A 20,792-nucleotide genomic window follows, 5' to 3' on the forward strand; every position below is an offset into this window, starting at 1 on the left:
CGGTCTCGCCAGGTAGCTGACATACATCAAAACCGACCCAGGTCATGCATTGTCTCTGCCCAGCAGAACTGTGCTCAGGGGAGAGTGGACCCCGCGGAGAACTCCCATCCTAATTCACTCAAACCTCAGTGCTGAGTACCTCCTGCGAGTATAGAGGTGATGACAATGCAGCCCCCTGTTCAAATTGCTGGCAGAGCCATCCATGGCTCAATCTTTTATTAAAATCGTTACATTATCAGCCTTAGAACCGCCTCTCTTAGAGAAGGGCTCCTGATTTGTAAAGTTAGATGTGACCAAGGACAACATAATCATCATTTCAGAACCCACTGGAAGCAGTTCAAGACAAACCAGCTTCCACTTCTCTGCCGTCACGTACCTTTTTGCTTTCACACGTAGAAGAGTGCGTTCTCTTCTTTTTTAGGTATAGTATACATGCGGAAAAGTTCACAAATCTAAAGAATACACCTTGATGGATTTTTTTCATATACTACATACACCTGTGTAACAACTTCCCAAGTCAAAGAGGGGTGCCTTCTCACAGTAGGAAAGACCTCAAAGGGTGGGACAGGGCTTCCCTGGTGGCGCAGTGGTTGAGAGTCCGCTTGCCTATGCAGGGGACGCGGGTTCGTGCCCCGGTCCGGGAAGATCCCACATGGCGCGGAGCGGCTGGGCCTGTGAGCCACGGCCGCTGAGCCTGCGCGTCCAGAGCCTGTGCTCCGCAACGGGAGAGGCCACAACAGTGAGAGGCCCGCGTACCACCAAAAAAAAAAAAAAGGGTGGGACACATACTTGTTTCACCTCTGACACACTGTAAAGAATGCGGTCTCGGTATGGCTTGCTCTCCTTGGCCGCTGTGGTCAATTAACAAGTGTCTGGTGAGTACCTGCAAGGTCCTGGAAACTTCCTGGTGTAAAGCAGCTGTGCCCTTCAACTATAAGTCAGATATGAGTGCCTTGTGTTTTAGGAGTCGAGCTTCAATAACAGATTTTGTATCATCTGTTATTTATTGTGTATCTGTCATCGATTAGACTCATTGGTTTGGGACCTTTTACTTGGGAGCTGTTTCCCTTTCTTTCTGCTTCAATCCACTTTCCTTTTTCTTTAATGTTGTATCTTTGTTATTTAGGGCCAAACAACGCCTTGTACATTGCAGCTTCTCATGGAGACCTCTGAGGAAGACAACAAGCCCAGCGGCAGAGCAACGCCCTGGCCCCTGGCACAGCTGAAGAAGGTCGAGCCGCGGGTGGCCCGCAGACGCCTGTCTCAGGCCCGCCACCGAGCCACCCTGGCAGGGCTCTTCCGCAGCCTCAGGAAGACCGTTTACTCCCACTCTGATCTCACAGCCTCAAAGGTACGGGGACCTTAGGGTAGGGAGGAAAAGGTCCCACGCATGGAGGGACTGTGGAGCCGAGATGGGGACTGGCCTGGAGCTCCCGCCCCCGAGGGCTGCGGCCCGCGTGGGTCAGCAGTCAGCTGCGGACCCCTCATGGTGCTCTGTCTGCTGCTGCATGTGGGTAAAGCCTGAGAGCCGGGCCTTACCTACCTGCAGACAAGCCTGGCTTCGGAGGGGAAGTGACGGCCCGAGAGGCCCGGTGAGCCAGTGACTGCAATGCCCATCCCTCTCACGGGCAGTGGTGAGCCTCTAGCAGCTGCCCAGACCCTATGTCCCCAGCCCAAGCACACACACATACCCCGAAGCACATCCCCCAGTATGTGCCCGTGTGTGCCTCTCAGTTTTCATGCATCAACCAGTTTCCCTAGGCGACAGGGCTCTCCAGGTAGGCATTTATCTTTTCCTGATCTTAATTTTGCCTTTCTCCTTATGCAGCTTGTTCATTGCTCATCAGTGCCTCTGGTGGAGCACAGAAGGTTTGGGTGGGTTTGGGTGGTGGTGGGAGAATGGAGTGGGTATCACTGCAGGAAGCATTTAGGAGGTCTCCGACAGGGGCGAGTTCCCCGACAGCCTCCTTTTTTAAAAGAGGAGGGAACTGGAGTCCAGACAGGACCTGTCAGCTGGTTGGGGGCTCCAGACCTGGCCCTCTTTCCCCGTCCATCTCTCTGGACCAGCCCAATGCCCTGCAACTGCTTCCAGACAACGGGTTTCCCTCTGGGCTGGTGCAGAGCTGCACTTCTGGAGAGGGACCATTTGACGGGCGGGAGCATCCTGCTTCCGGAGCTGGCACCAGAGCCTTGCTGAGGGCAGACACACAGAAGAGCCCCTCAGTGGGCACAGGGCCAGGGCCTCTGTGGAAATTAGAGGAAGGTGCCCAGAGCGCCCTTGTGCAGGGCTCCAAGTGGGGCTGGAAGAATATCAACAGAGGTCCCACGTGCTCCTCTGGAAGGCTATGGGTTGTGGCGGGAGAGGTATGGGGAGGGCTACTCCCTGGCTGAGCCAGGCTCAGGGGCTCGGGACTCAGGTGAGGGTGGGGAGAGAGAGTCCACATCTGGGCCTCTCAGCAAAGAGCTTGTCCAGCACAGCTCTGCTCTGTGTCCCCTGGGTGACAAAAACCCCAAAGTCCCGGTCATTGTCCAGTGAAGAAGTGTGTACAGACTGCAGCACAGCTGAAGAAAGAACAGGTAAGTAAGGAGTGGAAGTGAATCTAGAGGAAAACCCTTTGCAGCCCCTAAAACTCACACCTCACGATGTGGTGGTTGAGAGTCTGCTGTTAACTGGCCTCGGTCCACGTGAGGCAGGTTACTCGCTAAGCTTCAGTTAACACACCTGTTAAACAGGGGCAACAGTCATGGCTTCCTGAGGCCTGCTGTGGAGTTCAGCAATATAGTCGCTTGAAAAACAGAGCATGGTCATATGTGGTTTAGAATGTTAGTATCACTTAGGAGCCTCACTTAGGAAAGTGAGGCTCCAGAAAGTTAGACAGTTTGCCTGGAACGGCACAGCCAGAGGGCAGACTGGAAATCAGACGTCTTCTGTCCTCTCCTTCTTTCTCTTTCGTGCTGGAGGGACAACCCTGAATTTTGCATTTGTAATGTCCATGGAGAAAGGATTTGCTCTACAAGAGTGAGATGCACGTATGCGTGGTAGCAGGGTGTTACTAGTTGTCCGTGGCTGCCAAAACAAAATACCACACACCAGGTGGCTTAAAACAACAGAAATGTATTGTCTCAGAGGCCTGGCCTCTAGAAGTCCAAAATCAAGGTGTCCACAGGGCCGTGCTCCCTCTGACGGCTCTAGGGGAGAAGACTTCCTTGCCTCTTCTGGCTTCTGGCATTTGCTGGCAATCCTTGGCGTTCCCTGGCCTACAGAGCCATCACTCCAGTTACATGGCCGTCTTCTCCCTGTGTCTTCATATTGTCTTCCCTCTGTGTGTGTCTGTCTCTGCATCCAAATTTCCCCTTTTTATAAGGACACCGGTCATACTGGATTAGGGCCCACCCTAATGACCTCTTTTTAACTTGATTACCTCTAGAAAGACCCTATTTCCAAATAAGGCCACACTCACAAGTTTGGGGGTTAGGACTTCAACGTATCTTTTTGAGGGGAACAAAATTCAACCCAGACAAAGGTCCTAAGAAAATCAGCCTGCCCAAACCGTTCTAGAAACAGAATTTCAATGAATTGCACCCGGCTTACCTGGCTCTGTGCTGGTCCAGTTGACGTAGTGAGACTGCGAGGTGAGCGTGGGGTGGCCCGGCTGTGCGGACACAGGTGACCAGCCTGGACCAGAGGACTAGAAAGTCCTCGCCTCACCCTAAGAACAAGCCTGAGGTTCGGGTCACCTGTCAGCCCTTCGTGTCCGAAGAGGGGACGGAGTCCTTGCTGACCCAACGGTATAATCCTGAAGCCGGGGTGGGACAGGGGCAGCAGATGGTGTAGGACAGCAGGTGGCCCCTGCTCTAAAGGAGATCCTGTAGTCCACTGTGTTCTCCTCTCGCTGTCTTTTGGGTCTTCAGAGCGCTGTGCTTTGAGCTGCCCTCAAGCCTTCTTGTGCACCAGCCAGGGCAGTGGGAGTCTAGAATGGCAGCCCCTGGGCTGTGGGCCCCTGGCTGCTGTGGCATCCTCTCCCACCGCCTCCCCATCTCCTTTCTTTCCGCAGCTCCCTGAGTGAGGCCTGCGTCCCCCAGCCCTTCAGAGTCCACGCATACTCCGGGGCTCAGCTGAGCTCAGCTGCCCGGAAGCCCGGCTCCATCGAGCCCTCCAGTTAGATGGGTCCCTCCTCCCGCTGCCGTGCGTTCCCACAGTCCTTTGCGGCGCTTACTGAATTCTAGCGCCTGTTACACGCAGTTGTTTTGTGTTTTGTGCGTTGAGTGGTCGTTTCCATGCTCATCTTCCCTGTTAGAATGTCAGCGGCCTGAAAGCAGGGCTGTCTTGTGTCCCCGGGCTAAGCACACAGCTTCGCCCTCATACATTCCTGATGAAGGTGTGGGACTCCTGACAGGCATCGGGTGTCTGCATAATAAACAATATTTAGCGTTTCTCATTTCTGAATAACCTTGCGGTTACCATTTTGACTGTAGTAATATTACATACAGTACAAGAGGAAGGGAGGGAGGGAGGGAGGGCAGAAATGCTTGTGATTCTACTCTTGCAGAAGAGGAAATTCAGAGTTCAAGTTGATAGAGCGCTTGATAAATGTTTAGATCGGGCTTCCCTGGTGGCGCAGTGGTTGGGAGTCCGCCTGCCGATGCAGGGGACACGGGTTCGTGCCCTGGTCCGGGAAGATCCCACATGCCGCGGAGCGGCTGGGCCCGTGAGCCATGGCCGCTGAGCCTGCACGTCTGGAGCCTGTGCTCCGCAACAGGAGAGGCTGCAACAGTGAGAGGCCCGCGTACCGCAAAAAAAAAAAAAAAAAAAAAGTTTAGATCAACTAGAGTGTACGCATTTAGCAAACAAACAGTATTAGCACGTTTAATGTTAACCTGCCGGTCGCACGCTGGGACAAGTGAGCAGAAGTTAATGGGCCTTTGTGCCGCCTGGAGCTCTATCCATCAGGCCACCTGTGCCGTCACCGTCCACGCCAACTTCATGTAGCGTATACAGTAGTGTGCAACCCTAGTTGTCTGCTGAGCTCAGCTTAATTGTTTCCAAATACTTTGGTATTTCTGTGAGAACCATTTCCAGAATACAAAGTAAATGTCATGCCTTCTGTGGATCAGAACAAACTTCCTACCTTTTCTGTCCACAGCGTCAAGGACTGGGGCTTTGCCCCCGAGGGAGGGTGGCCTCAGGCCGGGAAAGGGGCTCCTGTGTCCGCAAAACCTTCCCTGTGGTGGGAGCCTGGCTTTTCTGCACTGTCTGTCTCTGTCCTCAGTGGCAGGTTTTGAATAAGGCGAAGAATCATATTCAGGACCTGGAACAAACCTTGGCTAACCTGCTGAAGCAGAAAGGTAAGAGATCCCTACCTGCCACCCCTCTACCTCCCAGGGAAGGGCTGGCTTGTCTTTCTATTGAAAACAGGGAGATTGGGTTAAGCCAAGTGAACATATATTTATTGAGAGCCTACTGTGTGCCAGGCACTGCACCTGGGCCAGGGGTACGGTGAGATCCATGCCCCTGTCCTCAGGGAGCTTAGCGTCTGGCAGGACAGACAGACGTCAGCGGTCTGTGTGAGCACGATGAGTTCCTTCCTAGGTGCTGTTGAAGGGTGCCTGACCTCCTCAGGTCAGAGAGGCCAGAGAAGTGGACTGGGGCGTGTCCAACTCAAAAGCAAAGGGCAGAAGCTGTCTCCCTTCCTTGCACTCAGGCTGGGAGACATGGCTGGCTGGGAATTTGGGTTTCATAAGCTAGTGAACGCCGAATTCTGAAAGGGATACTTTCCATGTCTTGACTGAGAAAGTCCAGTTCAAGAAACTCTTCCCCTGTTCTAGTGCTCTCCCCCCATACCTAAAAGGAGAGGTGAAACTGGGCTCTTGACTCCCTAACACTGAACCTGGGTGGGCTCAGCGACCACCCATGGTCCACCCAGGCCAGAAAGGCAGGAGAGACTGGACAAAGTCCCAACTTTATCGTGTGTGACCCTTGACTTCTACTTCCCTCATAGAATCCTTCAACCTGGAGGATGGGAATGTAAGCAGCTTAGAGGAGGTCAAGGAAGAATATGCCAGCATGTACTGCAGAAATCCCAGGTAAGACACCCAAGCACCAGGAGACCTAGAATCTGCTGTTCTACTACCACAGTGCTGCTACAGCTCCACAGCCCACCTTTCCCCTCCAGAACGCAGAACCGAGGAAGAGGTGCTGCTTACCTGTTTAGAACAGTCTTGTGCTGGAGAGATTTCTTTTCTATTTTATTCGAATCACACGCATTGGATTTCTTCCCGATTATGAAAATCCTACTTATTCACAGAAAATGTCAAAAAGACAGAAATGCCCAAAAAAGAAAATTAAAATACATATTATCTCACCACTCAAAGAAAATCAATGTTAATCTTAAAGAATATCCTGGTTTTTTTCATTTTGCTCATTATTTTGTAGAGAAATGAGATCATAGTATTCATACCGTGTTATAGCTTTTAAAGAAACTCACCTAATGGCTTTATTGAGGATATATATGAAAATAATGAAAATCCAAATCTCTGCCTACTTTCCAAGCTTCGTAGGAACCTAAGAAAAACCAAACTGAACTTCAGAGAGGAAAGGAAAAGTAGTTCACCCAGGTGTCACAGATGCTGAAAGGGGAACCTCCTTTATAATGTCCCAGTCAGACAAGAGAGGCTGATGCAATGTCTTTCTCGTACTTTTATGATCTCATTTTGAACATTTAACTCTCGCACTTTTTGATGTGTACTTTGTAGACTTAGTCTTTGCTGTGCTCTCAAAGGATGACCCAGGCTCTGTACCACCGTCCTGCACAGCTGCTTCGAGAGCGGCCTGGACTTTGGGGACAATGGTCGGGCCCTCATCACCTCTGGTAGCCCCAGGGCGTGCCCAGCACAGTGTACATTCAAGCTGGCCTCTGAGGAGGCACAGGAGTACGTGTATAAACAATTTTACTCACTCTGAAAAGGGGACTGCGAACTGCTTACTGTCAGAACCTCCTGAGAGCCTGCCGAGGTGAAGTGATGCTGTTTCCTCTTTTTTCGGTGGCGTTACTACTGATGAATTTTATTTTCTTCTCCGTGCTTTTCTGTATTTTCCAATTTTTTAAACAATAAATGTGTATTATATCCTAAGGGAAATAATCAGGGGGAAATGATAGATTATTAAATTAAATTCAATTCACATTGTAGACAACGTGAGAATACAGAAAAATATTAGAAGGACACGATCACCTATAATCACACTCTGCACTGCTTTGGTCGCCGGGGGGCGGAGGCAAGAATGTGTGTGTGTGTGTGTGTGTGTGTGTGTGTGTGTGTGTGTGTTGAGTGTACGTGGCACGGTGTTTCTGGCCACATTTTAGAAACCAGACTAGCCCCACCTGGAAATCGGCCTGGGAGATGATCTCAGTGAGGCAGATGTTAGCTACTGACCCCACCACATTTATTACATAAGCCATCCTCTCCTTCCTGATTTAACATATGACCACTATCACATACTAAAATCTTATTAATACTTGTATCACTTGTCCACATGAGGATGACTAAATTTCTTTCAGAATCATATTAATTAGGGAGGATTTTTTTCGCTAGAATTATTATAAGCCTACAATAATTAAAACTGTGGTACCAGCAGAGGAATAGGTTAATTACATTTTATAATTATTATATTTTAATTAATTAATTAAATTATGAGTGAACTTAAGTGCCTTTGTTCAGGATCATTTGTATTTCCTGGGAGCTTTTTTTTTTTTTTTTTTTTTTTTTTTGCTGTACGCGGGCCTCTCACTGTTGTGGCCTCTCCCGTTGCGGAGCACAGGCTCCGGACGCACAGGCTCAGCGGCCATGGCTCACGGGCCCAGCCGCTCCGCGGCATATGGGATCCTCCCAGACCGGGGCACGAACCCGTATCCCCTGCATCGGCAGGCGGACTCTCAACCACTGCGCCACCAGGGAGGCCCTCTGGGAGCTTTTTTAAACCTATTCTTTACCCATTTTCTTGTTGGGTTGGTGGTCTTTTTCTAATTTAGTGGTAGAAAAGCTTTATGTATCATAAGAAATTAGCCCTCTTTCTAGTATATGGATTACAAACATTTGTACCTTGGTTGGTTGTTTTCCTATTTTGCTTTCAATGTTTGTTTTTTGTTTTGTCCATGCAAAAATGAAGTCTAATCTGTCCATCTATAATGGCACCTGATGTTGGGTGAATAGTCAGAAAGACTTCCTCCACTCTGAGATTAGAGAGAGAGAAAGAGAGGTTGGGACTTCTCCTATGTTTTCTTCTGGCACACTTGCTTTTTAACTCAACCTGATACCTTGGGGATTATTCCTATCAGTATAAAGAGATTCTGGGTACAAGTCCTGGTTTTCCAAATTGTGTCATGTTGTTTCAGTCTCTTAAAACTGTCTTCTGAAGAGCACAATTAAAAACGTTATAAAGCCCAACTTATTCATTTTTTTCTTTTCTAGATGGAGCTTTTAGTTTAAACCTAAGTATTTAACCATGGTTTTTGGTGCTATTGTAAATGGTACTTTTAAAAATTTCAATTTCCAATTATTCATTGCTAGTATATAGAAATACTATTGGTTTTTGTATACTGACCTTGTATTCTGCAACCTTGCTTCCTTCTTAGTTCTGGTCACATATTTGTAGATTCTTTGGGATCTTCTACATAGATAATCACATTGTCTGCAAATAAAGACAGTTTTATTTCTTCTTTCCAATCTGTACACCTTTTATTTCTTTGGTTCACCTTATTGGACAGGCTATAATCTCCAGCACAATTTTGAATAGAAGTGGTAAGAGAGGACATCCTTGTCTTATTCCTGATCTTAGCAGAGAAACAGTCTTTTACTGTTAAGTATGATGTTAGCTGTAGGTTTTTTGTAGATGCCTTTTATTAGGCTGAGGAAATTCCCTTCTATTCCTAGTTTGCTGAGAGTTTTCATCAGGAATGGATGTTGAATTTTGCCAAGTGCTTTTCTGCACCTATTGAGATGATCATATAGGTTCTTTTTCCCTTAGTCTATATATGCTAAAACTGTGTCAAGAATTTCAGTCTTGATGTTCATGAGGGATTACCTTGTCTCCATTTCCTCCCCAGTCTGATGTTAAATACAGTTCATCAGAAAGGTTCCGACACCTGGTGCCCAATCGAGGCAGTCAGGAAGGAGGTTAAGGAGGAAGAAGAGGAGGAGGAGGAGGACGAGGAGGAGGACGAGGAAGAGGAGGAGGAGGCAGAGGAGAAAAACGTGGAGCTCTTAAACTCCCCAGTCACCTTGCTGCCAGACCTCTTGGAATTTGAACGGTGTGAAGAGCTGGGCCCCTGTGGGGAAGGGGACAGGTGCTCCACCTGGGGCGTCCTGCAGGCCCCGAGTCATGGAAGCTCCAGGATTTCCACGTGGCGGGGGCTCAGGGATGAGGTTGGCAGAGGAGCCAGAGAAATAGTCCTGAAGCCACATCTGCATAGCACGTGAACTGTGTTTCCTTAGACTGACTTTATTTGGGGTGACTTTGGGGGCCCTGTGGGTGGGATATGAGAGCTAAAGCCACCCCCACTGCTGCACACACACCACAGGTCTGCTTCAGCAGCCTTACTAATTAATCTTGGAGTAAGAAAGGCAGTGGATGGATGGCTCAGATTCCCCCTGTCCCTCACCGCTCCTCCACAGACCGGAGGCCCTCCACGTCCATGTGGGAGGGGCGGGCCCAGTAGAAGGAGGCTCGCTCCACAGCTTCCAAATTAAAGCGAGGTCATAGCATATCTGCACATATCTGGGCTCTAAACTTGAAGCAGTTTTCCCTCGCGGGGAGAGCCGAGCCTGCCCTGCCTCTCGTCCTCTCTTTTGTCCGGCAGAGAGCTCCACAGGGGGCGCTGGGAGGACTTGGGGAGGGACCCCGAAGCACAGAGCTAAGTCTTCCATGGCCCCCCAGGTAGCTTCTACGCTGCAAGTGGCAGGGCAGGCGGCGGCTAGTGAGGCTGAGTCCCCGGTGAAGCACAGCGAGGTCAAGGCCTGCGTGCTGTGCACGCTTCCCCTCTCCCCGCCACCACGGGATCCCAAGGAGCCGGCCTGGGCGGGACCCCGGGCCACCGGCTTCAGGTCCGGGAATTGCTGCCCTTTCTGTTGCAGGTACCTCAACTTTTACAAGCAGACGATGGACCTTCTGACCGAGAACGGGATCGTCTCCTCGCAGGAGGGGACCCTCCCCATCGTGTCTGCAGCCATCTCCCACATGTGGCAGACCCTCTCCGAGGAGAGGAAGGCCAGCCTCCAGCAGGCCTGGGCGCAGAAGCACAGCGGCCTCCTGGGCCTCGCGGGGGCCTGTCAGGAGCCGGCCTATGCCGAGGGCAGCGTGAAGGACAGCGGAGTGGAAAGCCAGGGGGCCAGCTGCTCGCTCGTCTCCACCCCCGAGGAGGTGAGCAGACCGACGGGTGGGGTGGAGGGTGGGCATCACCTTTGCCTGGAGACGCCCGGGTCAGACAGTAACTTGGAGGTGCTGTTTGGATTCTGGCGCGCGCGGTAAGTTTCTGATTTTCCCGACATCATATACGCAACCACAGAACCACAGTTATTTTTCCCCTGCTACTTTCCTGGCCTTTCCATGGGGATTACAGAAAAGAAGGTTTAGAAGGTTGTATGCACTAGGATTCTTTCGGCTTCAAGTTACTCGCTCTTTAAACCAAGAGGAAATGTACTCGGCACACCCAGGGAGGGCCCGAGGCAGGAGGACTTCCGCTTCGTCTCCCTGCGACGTCGCCGCCGACTCGGCTCTTCCCGTCTGCCTGCTCTGCCTGTCTCAAGGCCGGCATCTCACCTTCCCTGCCCACCCCACTTCCCCCACCCCGTGTGGTGACTGTGGAATGGCAGCTGGTAGCAATCAAGTTGTTATTCCTTTTCTACATCAGGTAGGAGAAGAGATTCCCTGCCCCTCTTTCTTAAGGGTCAAGGAAGAACTTTCCCAGAAATTTGCACCATACCTCTCCTGCCCTCTCATTGGCCGGAATTGGCCAGGTTGCCAGATTACTGAGCCAATGAGTAATCGAGATAGGACCAATCAGGCCCAACCCCTGAGAGCAGGTCAGCTCCCACCCCAAAGAGCATTGCGGTACGCAGAGGAGGCAACCACGCCTCTGCTATGAATGTGCTTCTCGGCGTTCAAGCAGCAAGAACAGCCGTGGTGAGCCATGCAGAGCGTTGGGTGGCGTTAGGTTAGCGGTCAGCTTAGCGCTGAGATCAAACTGGGCCCCTCAGCTGCTCTTCCAGAATTAGGACAGCCTCAGAAGGCCGCTGCTACCACTTGCGGCTGCATCTGCCCTCCCTTGTCTAACGGGGAGGGCAGTCCTTTGCTCTCCGCGCCTGTCTAGTGCTTTGCGGGACATTTAGCTTCCGTGGACCCCACCCCCTGCTTTACCCTGACTTTCCAAATACTCCTCCACGGGTGGTCCCTTGGAGGGGACGTCCAGTGTCTCTCTGGGGAGTCTTAGAGCCAGAGAACCTCCTCCAAGTGCCTCTAATGCTGGGGGCCAGCCCTGGAGGCCCCATTCTCTGGGAGGTTTCCCAGCCACCAGGGCCCAGGCCTGGAGAGCAGTGGTCACCTTGTCCAGTCTTTCCAGTTCACAGACAAGGCCTAGCATGTGGCAGGACTTGTCCAGGGCACATAGTTCCTGCTTCAAGCATTGTATCCTTCTTCACAGAGTTTTTCAAGTCTCTGCCCTTTGGTCACCTATTTATGCTCTACCCTCTGTGATCTCCCCTGATGTTTCCCAAGTGGAGTTTAGTTAAAAGACAGGTGCCTGGGGACTTCCCTGGTGGTCCGGAAGCTAAGACTCTGTGCTCCCAAGGCAGCGGGCCCGGGTTCTATCCCTGATCAGGGAAGTAGATCCTACATGCCTCAACTAAAGATCCCACATGCCTCAACTAAAGATCCCGCATGCCGCAACGAAGATCCCACGTGCCGCAACTAAGACCCAAGGCAGCCAAATAAATAAATCTTTAAAAAAAAAAAAAAAAGTCAGGTGCCTGGCTAGTACCCCAGACCCACTGAATCCGAGTCCCCGAGGGGGTGGCTCAGAATCTCATTTTGAACAAGCACCCCAGGTTGACTGATGACCGCAGGTGTTAGTCGAGGGAATTTGCAGGGCGGATGTGCCACAGTCAACTGCTACCACCCATGCCCCCTCCCCATCCCCCATTCGCCACTCCACTGGACTATGACTTCTGATCTGACTATCCACGAATGTTGGGTCCACCATGAGAGGCTGTGAGCTCTCCTCCATAATGGCCAAAGCAGGGCCAACCAGCCCCAAAAGACCTCAACCCAAGGCAAGCATCAGCCAGGGTAGATGTCTTTGTAGCCTCAAAGTGCCTGGCCCTGGGGTCCCACAACAAAGGCAAAAGAAAACGTATGTCAAATGCATGAAAATTCTGTCAAGCTGTAAGCTGACTGCGCAGGTGTTTGCAGCACAAACCTTTCCTCAAGGAGGAGCAGACCCAAAGAGAAAACCCCAGAATCCAATGTCTCCAAATCACGGAAGCAGCTTGTCTGGGCTTTTTCAGGAAGGGCTAAGGGCTCACGTTCTTCTGGTGTTGAGGGAAGCTGGCAGCAGAGTCTCTTAACCGTGCCCAGAGCACGGCTCTGCCTGCATTGCCGTCCCCAGGCTTGGGCCAGCCCAGGGCTGAGTGACAAGGTGAGTGGAACAGATAACAGTTATGCCCAGGGTAGGGACAGAGCCAGTTACTCCTGCTGTGGCTTCTAAATTAGTTGCAGTGAAACCTCTGCAGCTCCTGGTCCACCTGAGAGGTTCTGCTGTGGAACAGTTGCGTTTGGGGCCAACCCCTGGACTCGGGATCAGGTGGACAATGCCCCTGACTTCTGAGAGGTGCAGCCCCGTAAGTGTGCTGGGTGCCCCAGAAGGACCTCAGAGCCTGGCCATGCTGCCCCCAAGAGCTGGCTTGTGAGAGGGGTTTGCACAGGTGAGGATGGTATGTGGCCTGTGATTGTGATGGGCTGATTGATTTGAGGGAAGGAATTTAGGTCCTGCGTCCCTGCCTCAGGCCTGCTGGGGAGGACCACGGAGACAATGGGCTTCTGTGCTGATGGACACAGGAGCCCAGGCCTTTCAGTGACCCCTTCCCAAATTGTCTTTGAGGTGACCAAAGGGATATCAAAAACAAGGACACCAGAAAATGTCCAGAAAGCCAGGAGGACAATTCACAATTCCAGAGTCCCAGGGAATTCAGTTCCGGGAAAGTGAATTGTAAGAAGACATGAAGTGGGGAACTTCCCTGGTGGTCCAGTGGTTAAGACTTCACCTTCCAATGCAGTGGGTCGGATTCAATCCCTGGTTGGGGAACTAAGATCCCACATGCCCTGCCACCAAAAGACCAAAACATAAAACAGAAGCAATACTGTAACAAATTCAATAAAGACTTTAAAAATGATCCACATCAAAAAAAAAAAACTTAAAAAAAAAAAAGACACAAAGGGCAGACAGAAGGCCTCCAGACCAAGAGCAATGTGTCCCCAGGTAAGAGGGGAGGAGACCCTGGGGAACCTGCTAGAACCTGCCAACTAGGATCAGAGAATGCCCTCTTGACTCCCATATAGAAGGGGTAAAAAGCACAGCTAGTTAAAATTTTCATATGACTGTCCATACAATACTTGGGACACTTGTATGCCAAAAAATTATTCATTCTTTATGTAAAATTCAAATTTAACCAAGCATCCTGTATCTTTTTTTTTTTTTTTTTTTTTTTGCGGTACATGGGCCTCTCACTGTTGTGGCCTCTCCCGTTGCGGAGCACAGGCTCTGGACGCGCAGGCTCAGCGGCCATGGCTCACGGGCCTAGCCGCTCCGCGGCATGTGGGATCTTCCCGGACCGGGGCACGAACCCGTGTCCCCTGCATCGGCAGGCGGACTCTGAACCACTGCGCCACCAGGGAAGCCCCATCCTGTATCTTTATTTACTAAATCCTGCAATGCTAAGTGTATATCATGTTCCCGTGGAATATTTAATATTTGTCAACAAATTTTTAAAAAACAGAACTGAGAACTTTCTAAATAGCAAGATTCCAAAATTGGAAACATATGCTATAATATGCCCCGGGAAATGACTGGAGGAAACAGATCAGTATGTCAAGAATGGACATCTCTGGGTGGGACTGTTTCTCAGTGATTTTAACTTTGTTTCTATTTTCCAAAATTTCCGAGATGAACCTGTGTTTCTTTTACAAAGCACATAGTATTCAATAATAGCTAGCATATTTGAGCCATTATTAATGTGCCAGGTGCTTCCCATACATCATTTAATTCTTGCAGCATCCCTATGGGTAGGCACTGTTGTGATTCCCTTTGGGATCTAGGAAATTAAGTCGCAGCTTAGTGAGTGGCAGGGCTGGCAGTCAGCTTTCCTGCAGCTTAACCCCAGAGCCCCCTTAACCTCTGTTCAGCTGCCCTGGCATGAAACCGCTAGATTGTGGACCCTGGGCTCAGACAGTCTCTGCCCCTCGGGAGGTGTAAATGAGTCCTTTCCAGTGTAAACTGAGGCTCACCTCTGGCTGTTGCATCTCGCACCTGAGCTCCTGCTTTCTTTAAAAGGAGGAGACCACGGTCCCCGGTGCTTCCCCATCTCTCAGCCACCTCTTGGGTTGGCAGTTTGTTCTGGGTGGGCAAGAACTTAATACTCATCTTCTGGAAAGGTCACCAAGGAAAGAGCCTGGGTTTGGGCCTCAGCTTTAACATGCACCCATTTGGGGCTGAGGGGTAGAGAGGCTTTCTATGCATCTCTCCCCCAGCCACCCAGAGCAAATGTCAAAGTGTAGGGGTATTTCTGACACATGAAGTTTTGTGCTTCCTTTCAGATCCTTTTTGAAGATGCCTTCGATGTGGCAAGTTTCCTGGACAAAAGCGAGGCTCCAAGTACATCTAGCTCCAGGTGAAGAAGGGGGTGTGAGACTGTGTGTGTATATGAGTGTGTAAGTGTGTGTGTGCATGGGCTCCCCTGTTGGGGTGTTGACGAGCCTCACCCCTGCAGCCTCTCAGAAGGGAGCGTAATTCCGTGGAAGTTCTTGGAAATCCACTTTTTTCTGTGATTCGAAGTAGGTCCTAGGATTGTGCCATTGCCCTGGGGATGATGTTGTCTGGGGCTTCTTCAGAGCAGACAGTTCTTCCATCGTGGCCCAGGGATGAGACATACCAGGTTATCAACTCCAGGTGGCTTGTGCTGCACTCTTCCCCGGGGTGAGGTGGCCATGGGCAGGTGACAGCAGTCGGTCTGGCCCAAGAGGTGGGCGGTGGGCTCTGGGCCACAGAGAGCCGGGGCCCACATGGAAACAGGCCCGGTGCCCTGGGCTCTGAGCCGCACAAGGGGAGAAGCTGCTTTTTGCAGTGCTGATGGGAAGGATGTGGAAGGAGGGGAGGAGGGGGTGGCTGACGCCCTGAAGTGAGACGAGCATCTGGGGAGATGTTAAAACAAGGAGGAGCTTGTTTTAAAAAAAGAAAACAGGTGTGTTTTCTCAGAAAGTTTAGGATGGGAATTCCCTTGCTACTTTGGAAAGCTGTGGTCCCACAGCCTGAAGGCACAGGCCCTTTGCATAGCTGGCTAAAAAGAAGCAAGAAAATTTAGTTTTTCTGCCTTGGGAGTGAGGCTGACGTTCATGTCCTCGTGATCCCAAAGAACATGTCCGTTCTCCCCGAGGCCTGTGGCTACGGCCTGGGGCCCTGACCTCCTGCAGGCAGGTCAGGGGGCAGCATTTGCTCCTGTGCTCCCACCCCACCGCCCCCAGCCCAGCCAGACTTGCCCAGAATTCTCAAAGCGCTTTTCCCTGGTGACTCAGGCTCTTCCCAGCTGTGTGTGGAGTCTGATTTGGCCGAAACTGGCTGGAGACAGACGCTCCTATTTCTGAGCTGGGCTTGGGCTGTGAAGACGATTTTGTTGAAAAGTGGCCAAAGTGTACTTGGAACTCCTCATTCTACTGATGGAACAAAAAACAACCAATTAAAAAAATTTTTTTTCTGTTTTCCCTAGAAAAGGCAGGGGTTGCTGCCAGGGGTTCCCACGCTGACTGTGAGACCTCACTCCAGCAGGAAGTCAGCTGTCCAGGCCTGATTCACGGTCCTGTTGGCAGGCTTCTCCCCTTGTCCCAGGAAGCAGCCTGCCCTCTGCGTCAGGCCCGTGTTCCGTGTTAGACCTCCTGAGCGTAGGCATTGCAAGGGGCTGATCTTGATCGTGCCCTGAGCCCCACGAGCCTGGGCAACCACCGGTGGGAGCAGACCCGTGCAGCATTGGTGTACGAGCCCGACTCTGGGAGGAGAGGAAATCTCGCTCCTTGTTCCACAGGCCACAGCTCAGAACACTAAGCTAGGCACGCGAGCCTGCCTCCCTGTGGTCTCGCTTTCCCAGCAGCTTCCAGACATGATGTTGGAACTGGGGCCATGCAAACCTTCCATGGAGGGCTCGGCTGCGTGCTTCAAAGTGCTTGGCTCCCACCGTAACCCAGATATTTTAGTGGGTACAAACAGAGGTCAAACGTTAGGATTCTAAAGCTTTGCTGTTTCTTCCTCCTTTCTGCTGTCAGTTCCATGCTGGCTGTCTGCAACCCAGAAAACACCGAGGAGAAGTTTCAGCTCTACATGCAAATCGTCAGTTTTTTTAAAGGCCTGTGCTGTGTTAACACTCCGTTCAAACAGGTAGGACGGAGCAGGGTACAGTGAGGCCTCCGCTCACCTCTCCTCGGAGGGCGAGAAGGGCTCTGGAGGGGAGACCCGGCTACATTCCCCCCAGCTCACACCACGGCGGGGGGACGTTCTTCCACGGGTGGTTGACTTCAGCCTAATGCATCCTGTGAAACGGAGGATGTCCGGGGAGATGGAGGGGAGAGACAGAGAGATGCTCTTCAGGGCAGACCTGAGCCTGGGAGTCCCTTGGTGCCGGGACCAGACCTCAGGGGCCTGGCCCTTCGCAGGCATTCCTACACGTTGTGTGACTCCTTGATGCCTTTCTAAGAGGCCGGACCGTTTCATCGTCTTTGGAGACCCCGGGGTAATATTTGCTGCCAGCTTTTGAAGGATATTAATTTCTGCTTCCAAAAAGCTGACTGTGCAGCCCACGGGGACATGCACTGTGGGGGGGTCTTGGTTAGAAGGTCCATTCCTGGAAGCTTCCATGGTGGGGGACGGTTACGCCTGAGCTGCCAAGGGGACAGGCCCTTTCACGTTCATAGCCATGGATCTTCTCACGAATTTAGCAGAACTATAGCTGTTCATTAAAAAAGGTAAGTGATAGTGATGAAAATGTCTCAAATAATTCGGACAGCTTTTCCATGGGGCCCTCTTCCCGCGAACCCTTCATTTCCCTCTGCCGAGACCACTTTGAATCTCCACTTGGAGCCAGGGCCCTTCCCTGCGCTTTGCTCTCCGCCTCCCAACCCTTGGCCACCGGCTCTGACCACTGTGTCCCTTTCTCTCGACACAGTGAAGTCAGTTCACTTTACCAAGGCTTTGAGAATGGATGGATGGGACAGTCTTTGCTTTCCCTGCTTCCTTTCTCTACACATGGTAGGAAAGAAAGAACAGGCAGGGCTGGAGCACCCATGGAAAGCAGAGGTACTCAGACTTGAATCGCCTTGGGAGCTCATTGGAAATGCAGACTCCTGATGTCCCCACACCCAAGATTCCCATCCAGTGTTGCGAGATGCGGCCCCAGAAATCTGTATTTTGAACAGGCTGTTCAAGAGTGTCCTCGTGCAGGAGGCCTCAGGCTTTGGTAGGTGGTTTGTAAAGGGGGCAACTGCATTCTCTTCCCCATTTGTCCCCCGCTGTCAGCTTCATGGGAGGTGGTTGGATGAAACTTAATTAGTACCTGTATTTGTTTCCTAGGACTGATGTTACAAATTACCACAAACTTGGTGGCTTAAAACAACAAAAATCTATTCTCTCATAGCTCTGGAGGCCAGGCCGCCAAATCAAGGTGTTGGCAGGGCCATGCTCTCTCTGAACGCTCTAGGGAAGAATTCTTCCTTGCCTTTCCCTAGCTCCTGGTGGCTCCCAGCAATCCTCAGCATCCCTTAACTTGTAGCTGCATCACTGCAGTCACTGCCTCCGTCTTCACATGGCCTTCTGCTGTGTATCTCTCCGTCCCTCTCATCTTGTAAGGACACCAGCCATTTGGGTTGAGGGCACACCCTAAATCCAGATGATTTCAGCTTGACATCCTTAACTGATCTTACATCTGCAGAGACTCTGTTTCCCAATAGGTTTCAGGAGGATATGGATTAGAGGGAAACTACTCAACACATTTCAGCGCCCAGTTCCAGCAAACACCTCTCACAGCCTAGTGCTTTCACAAATCTGCAGTTTAAAAACGCCTCATCACCGTTCTCAGAGGCTTAAGGAACCAGAACATTTGGAATGACATTCAAGCACTCTGTGTGATAGAGACTCCAGCGTGTGGTTCCCTCCCAGGACGCTTAGCCTCCGGGCAACCACTATGCTCCGACTCCCTCTTTTCTCAACCTTTGCCGTATCCTCACCCTGAACAATGGGCCTGGGTGATTTTCCTTCTACCAGCTGTTCCCCCTCTTGGATCCCCTGGCTCTCGTGTGCCCCTCCCCCATCAGTAGAGCACAGCAGGTGAGGACCGTTCTCCAGAGCTGGAGAGGCTTCATTTGCAGAGTCACCCCTAATCTGGCCGTCACCTTGGGGACCAGGCCCCACGTTCATAAGATGGTTGGCTGGATTAGGGGTGCTTCCCGGGGCCCAAGGGGATCAACCCCTAACCATCAGGGCTAAAAAATTACAGGGCTGATTTTCTGCTGGGGTGGGGAGAGGTAGGAAGAACCCAGGAACGTATGGTTAGGGGAAGAGGTAATGGGGAGTCAGAGAGGTTGGCTGGGGTCATTGTTAAGGGACTGAGAAACCCTTGCTAAACAGACATAGCGCTGTTTCTTTTAAAAAATTATCTCCAAACAGCTAACCCATGAACATGGTTTAAAGTTCGAAAGTTACCAAAAGATATACAAAGAAAATGTACTCTTTCGCCTACCACTGTCCCTTGCTTACTATATCGCATTCCCTTCCCTGAAGGCAATTACCATGACCAGTTTCTGTACAGCCATCCAAAGATATTCTCCAGATATTTACATAATCTTTCAAACACAAATGGTAGCCTACTATACAAATTGCTCTGTACCTTGCCCTTTTAAAATAGTTTATCCTACGGATAGAGAGGGATCTCATTCCTTTTTTTTTTTTTTTGAAACAGCTGGTGGGTGCATCATGGTGTAATTTACCATCCTCTGTTGAGGGCATTTGGATAAAGCTTTAAGATTGCCCCCGTCTCTCTTATGGGATCCCAGAAATCTCCAGGAGAGGAAAGAAGTCAGTTCTGTTGAATCCAGGAGAAGCCATTCTGGAGATCACAGAGTATTGAGTGGAGTGAAATAGAAATGGACTCCCTGCCCCCCACTGCTCTTAACTTCCTGGCTGGAAGCTGGAGAAGAAGATACCACTGAAGAGACGTGGGGGAGAGACAGAGGGAGGGGGGCACGCCTGAGATGATGGGGCCTTCTCCTCTGCCTGAGGCCCAGAGCCCTTAAATAAAATTGAATCCTCTTCTACCTGTTTTGCAGGAACCAGACCTTCCCGTCGACGATGAGATGGTAATGTTGAGGTGCATGGAGACGTTTGATGATGAAGATCTGTGATGCAGTGGGAGCAGGAGGGGTGAAGGAGGGTGGGCAGTCTCCAGTTTTGAATGCTCGCAGCCCAGGCTGCCCCTGCCTCAGCCTTGCAGGATGTTTTGGAGTGGGCTGTCCTGAAAGCATTTTGATGGTTGTAGTTTCTGATTATTATAAAGTATTTAAGAGAAGTGTGGCCCTGTCAGTCTTTCAGGGTTGTTTGGTATGAGGTGCTAGCCTGCTGCAGGGCACACACCTGCTCCCACTGTGCTCCTATTCAGGGGGTAACGGATGCACCCGAGGCCCAGGCCACGAGCCTTTCAAGAACAGGACAGGCAGGATCTGTCCCATGACACCAGGTACTTGCAGCACACCTGGGTTCAGGGCATTGTTTTGATGGGTTCTAGAGAGTTCTGGAGTCCACCACACATCTGGCATGTTCTGGGAGCCCAGGAGCAGTGTTGACCTCAACCCTGTGCTCCAGGACATCAAGGTAGAATCAGCTACATCTGCTTCTTCTGATAATAAAGACTCCTGAATGGAGTCCAAGCCAGATCCCACAGTGTTCTGAGTGCTTTCTGGTGAGGCCCCTGGGCAAAGAGTGCATAAATGTCCCTGGGTCTGTACACTGGGTGTGATGGTTAATTTTATGTCAACGTGGCTAGGCCATGGTACCCAAGTATTTGGTCAAACATTATTCCAGGTGTTTCTATGAAGGTATTTTTTTTAGAAGAGATTAACATTTAAATCAGTAGAGCTTGAGTAAAGCAGATTACCCTCCATAGTGTGGGTGGGCCTCATCCAATCAGTTGAAGGACTGAATAGACCAAAAGATCGACCTCCCCCAGGAAGGGGGGATTCTGCCAAGTGACTGCCTTCAGACTCCAGCTGTAACTCTTCCCAGCCTGCTGGTCTACCCTGCAGACTTTGGACTTGCTAGCCTCCACAATCACATGAGTCCATTCCTTAAGTCAATCTCTCTCTCTCTCTCCCCGCCCTTCCCTCCCGCCACCCCCATATATGTATGTATGTGTGTGTACACATGTATATATCTCTCTGCAGACATGTATGTGTATACACACACCCACACCCCCGATTGGCTCTGTTTCTCTAGAGA

At 50.9% G+C, this 20,792-nt stretch overlaps 2 protein-coding genes across 3 annotated transcripts in view; one reads left to right on the forward strand and one right to left on the reverse strand.

The window, feature by feature from the left end:
• The window catches only part of WDR91 (WD repeat domain 91), a 46,784-nt gene extending 41,402 nt beyond the window's left edge, over positions 1 to 5,382 (reverse strand). The window contains exons 1-2 of one of the 2 annotated variants that reach the window (XM_082632447.1): positions 5,130 to 5,382; positions 3,593 to 4,408 (exon numbers count right to left, since the gene is read on the reverse strand). The gene's annotated coding sequence lies outside the window, so the exon portion shown is untranslated. Of the gene's footprint in view, positions 1 to 3,592; positions 4,409 to 5,129 lie in introns of those variants that run through there. The other variant, XM_082632450.1, reaches the window with a different exon arrangement.
• STRA8 (stimulated by retinoic acid 8) lies at positions 498 to 20,651 on the forward strand. The gene is made up of 8 exons (XM_082632451.1): positions 498 to 1,351; positions 5,271 to 5,346; positions 6,000 to 6,084; positions 9,102 to 9,305; positions 10,129 to 10,414; positions 14,861 to 14,934; positions 16,577 to 16,688; positions 19,628 to 20,651. Exons 1-8 carry the CDS (start codon positions 1,160 to 1,162, stop codon positions 19,700 to 19,702), a joined length of 1,104 nt encoding a protein of 367 aa, XP_082488577.1. The 5' UTR covers positions 498 to 1,159; the 3' UTR covers positions 19,703 to 20,651.
• The last annotated feature ends 141 nt before the right edge of the window (positions 20,652 to 20,792 follow it).

Source organism: Mesoplodon mirus (genome assembly GCF_964341445.2).
Source record: "Mesoplodon mirus genome assembly, chromosome: 9".
Taxonomy (NCBI): domain Eukaryota; kingdom Metazoa; phylum Chordata; class Mammalia; order Artiodactyla; family Ziphiidae; genus Mesoplodon; species Mesoplodon mirus.

Excerpts from the sequence above, each read along its gene's own strand:
- STRA8 (XM_082632451.1), top strand. The coding sequence starts at position 1,160 with ATGGAGACCTCTGAGGAAGACAACAAGCCCAGCGGCAGAGCAACGCCC. Across the intron at positions 1,352-5,270 it reads CTGATCTCACAGCCTCAAAG|TGGCAGGTTTTGAATAAGGC; the intron begins GTACGGGGACCT and ends CTCTGTCCTCAG. Across the intron at positions 10,415-14,860 it reads TCGTCTCCACCCCCGAGGAG|ATCCTTTTTGAAGATGCCTT; the intron begins GTGAGCAGACCG and ends GCTTCCTTTCAG.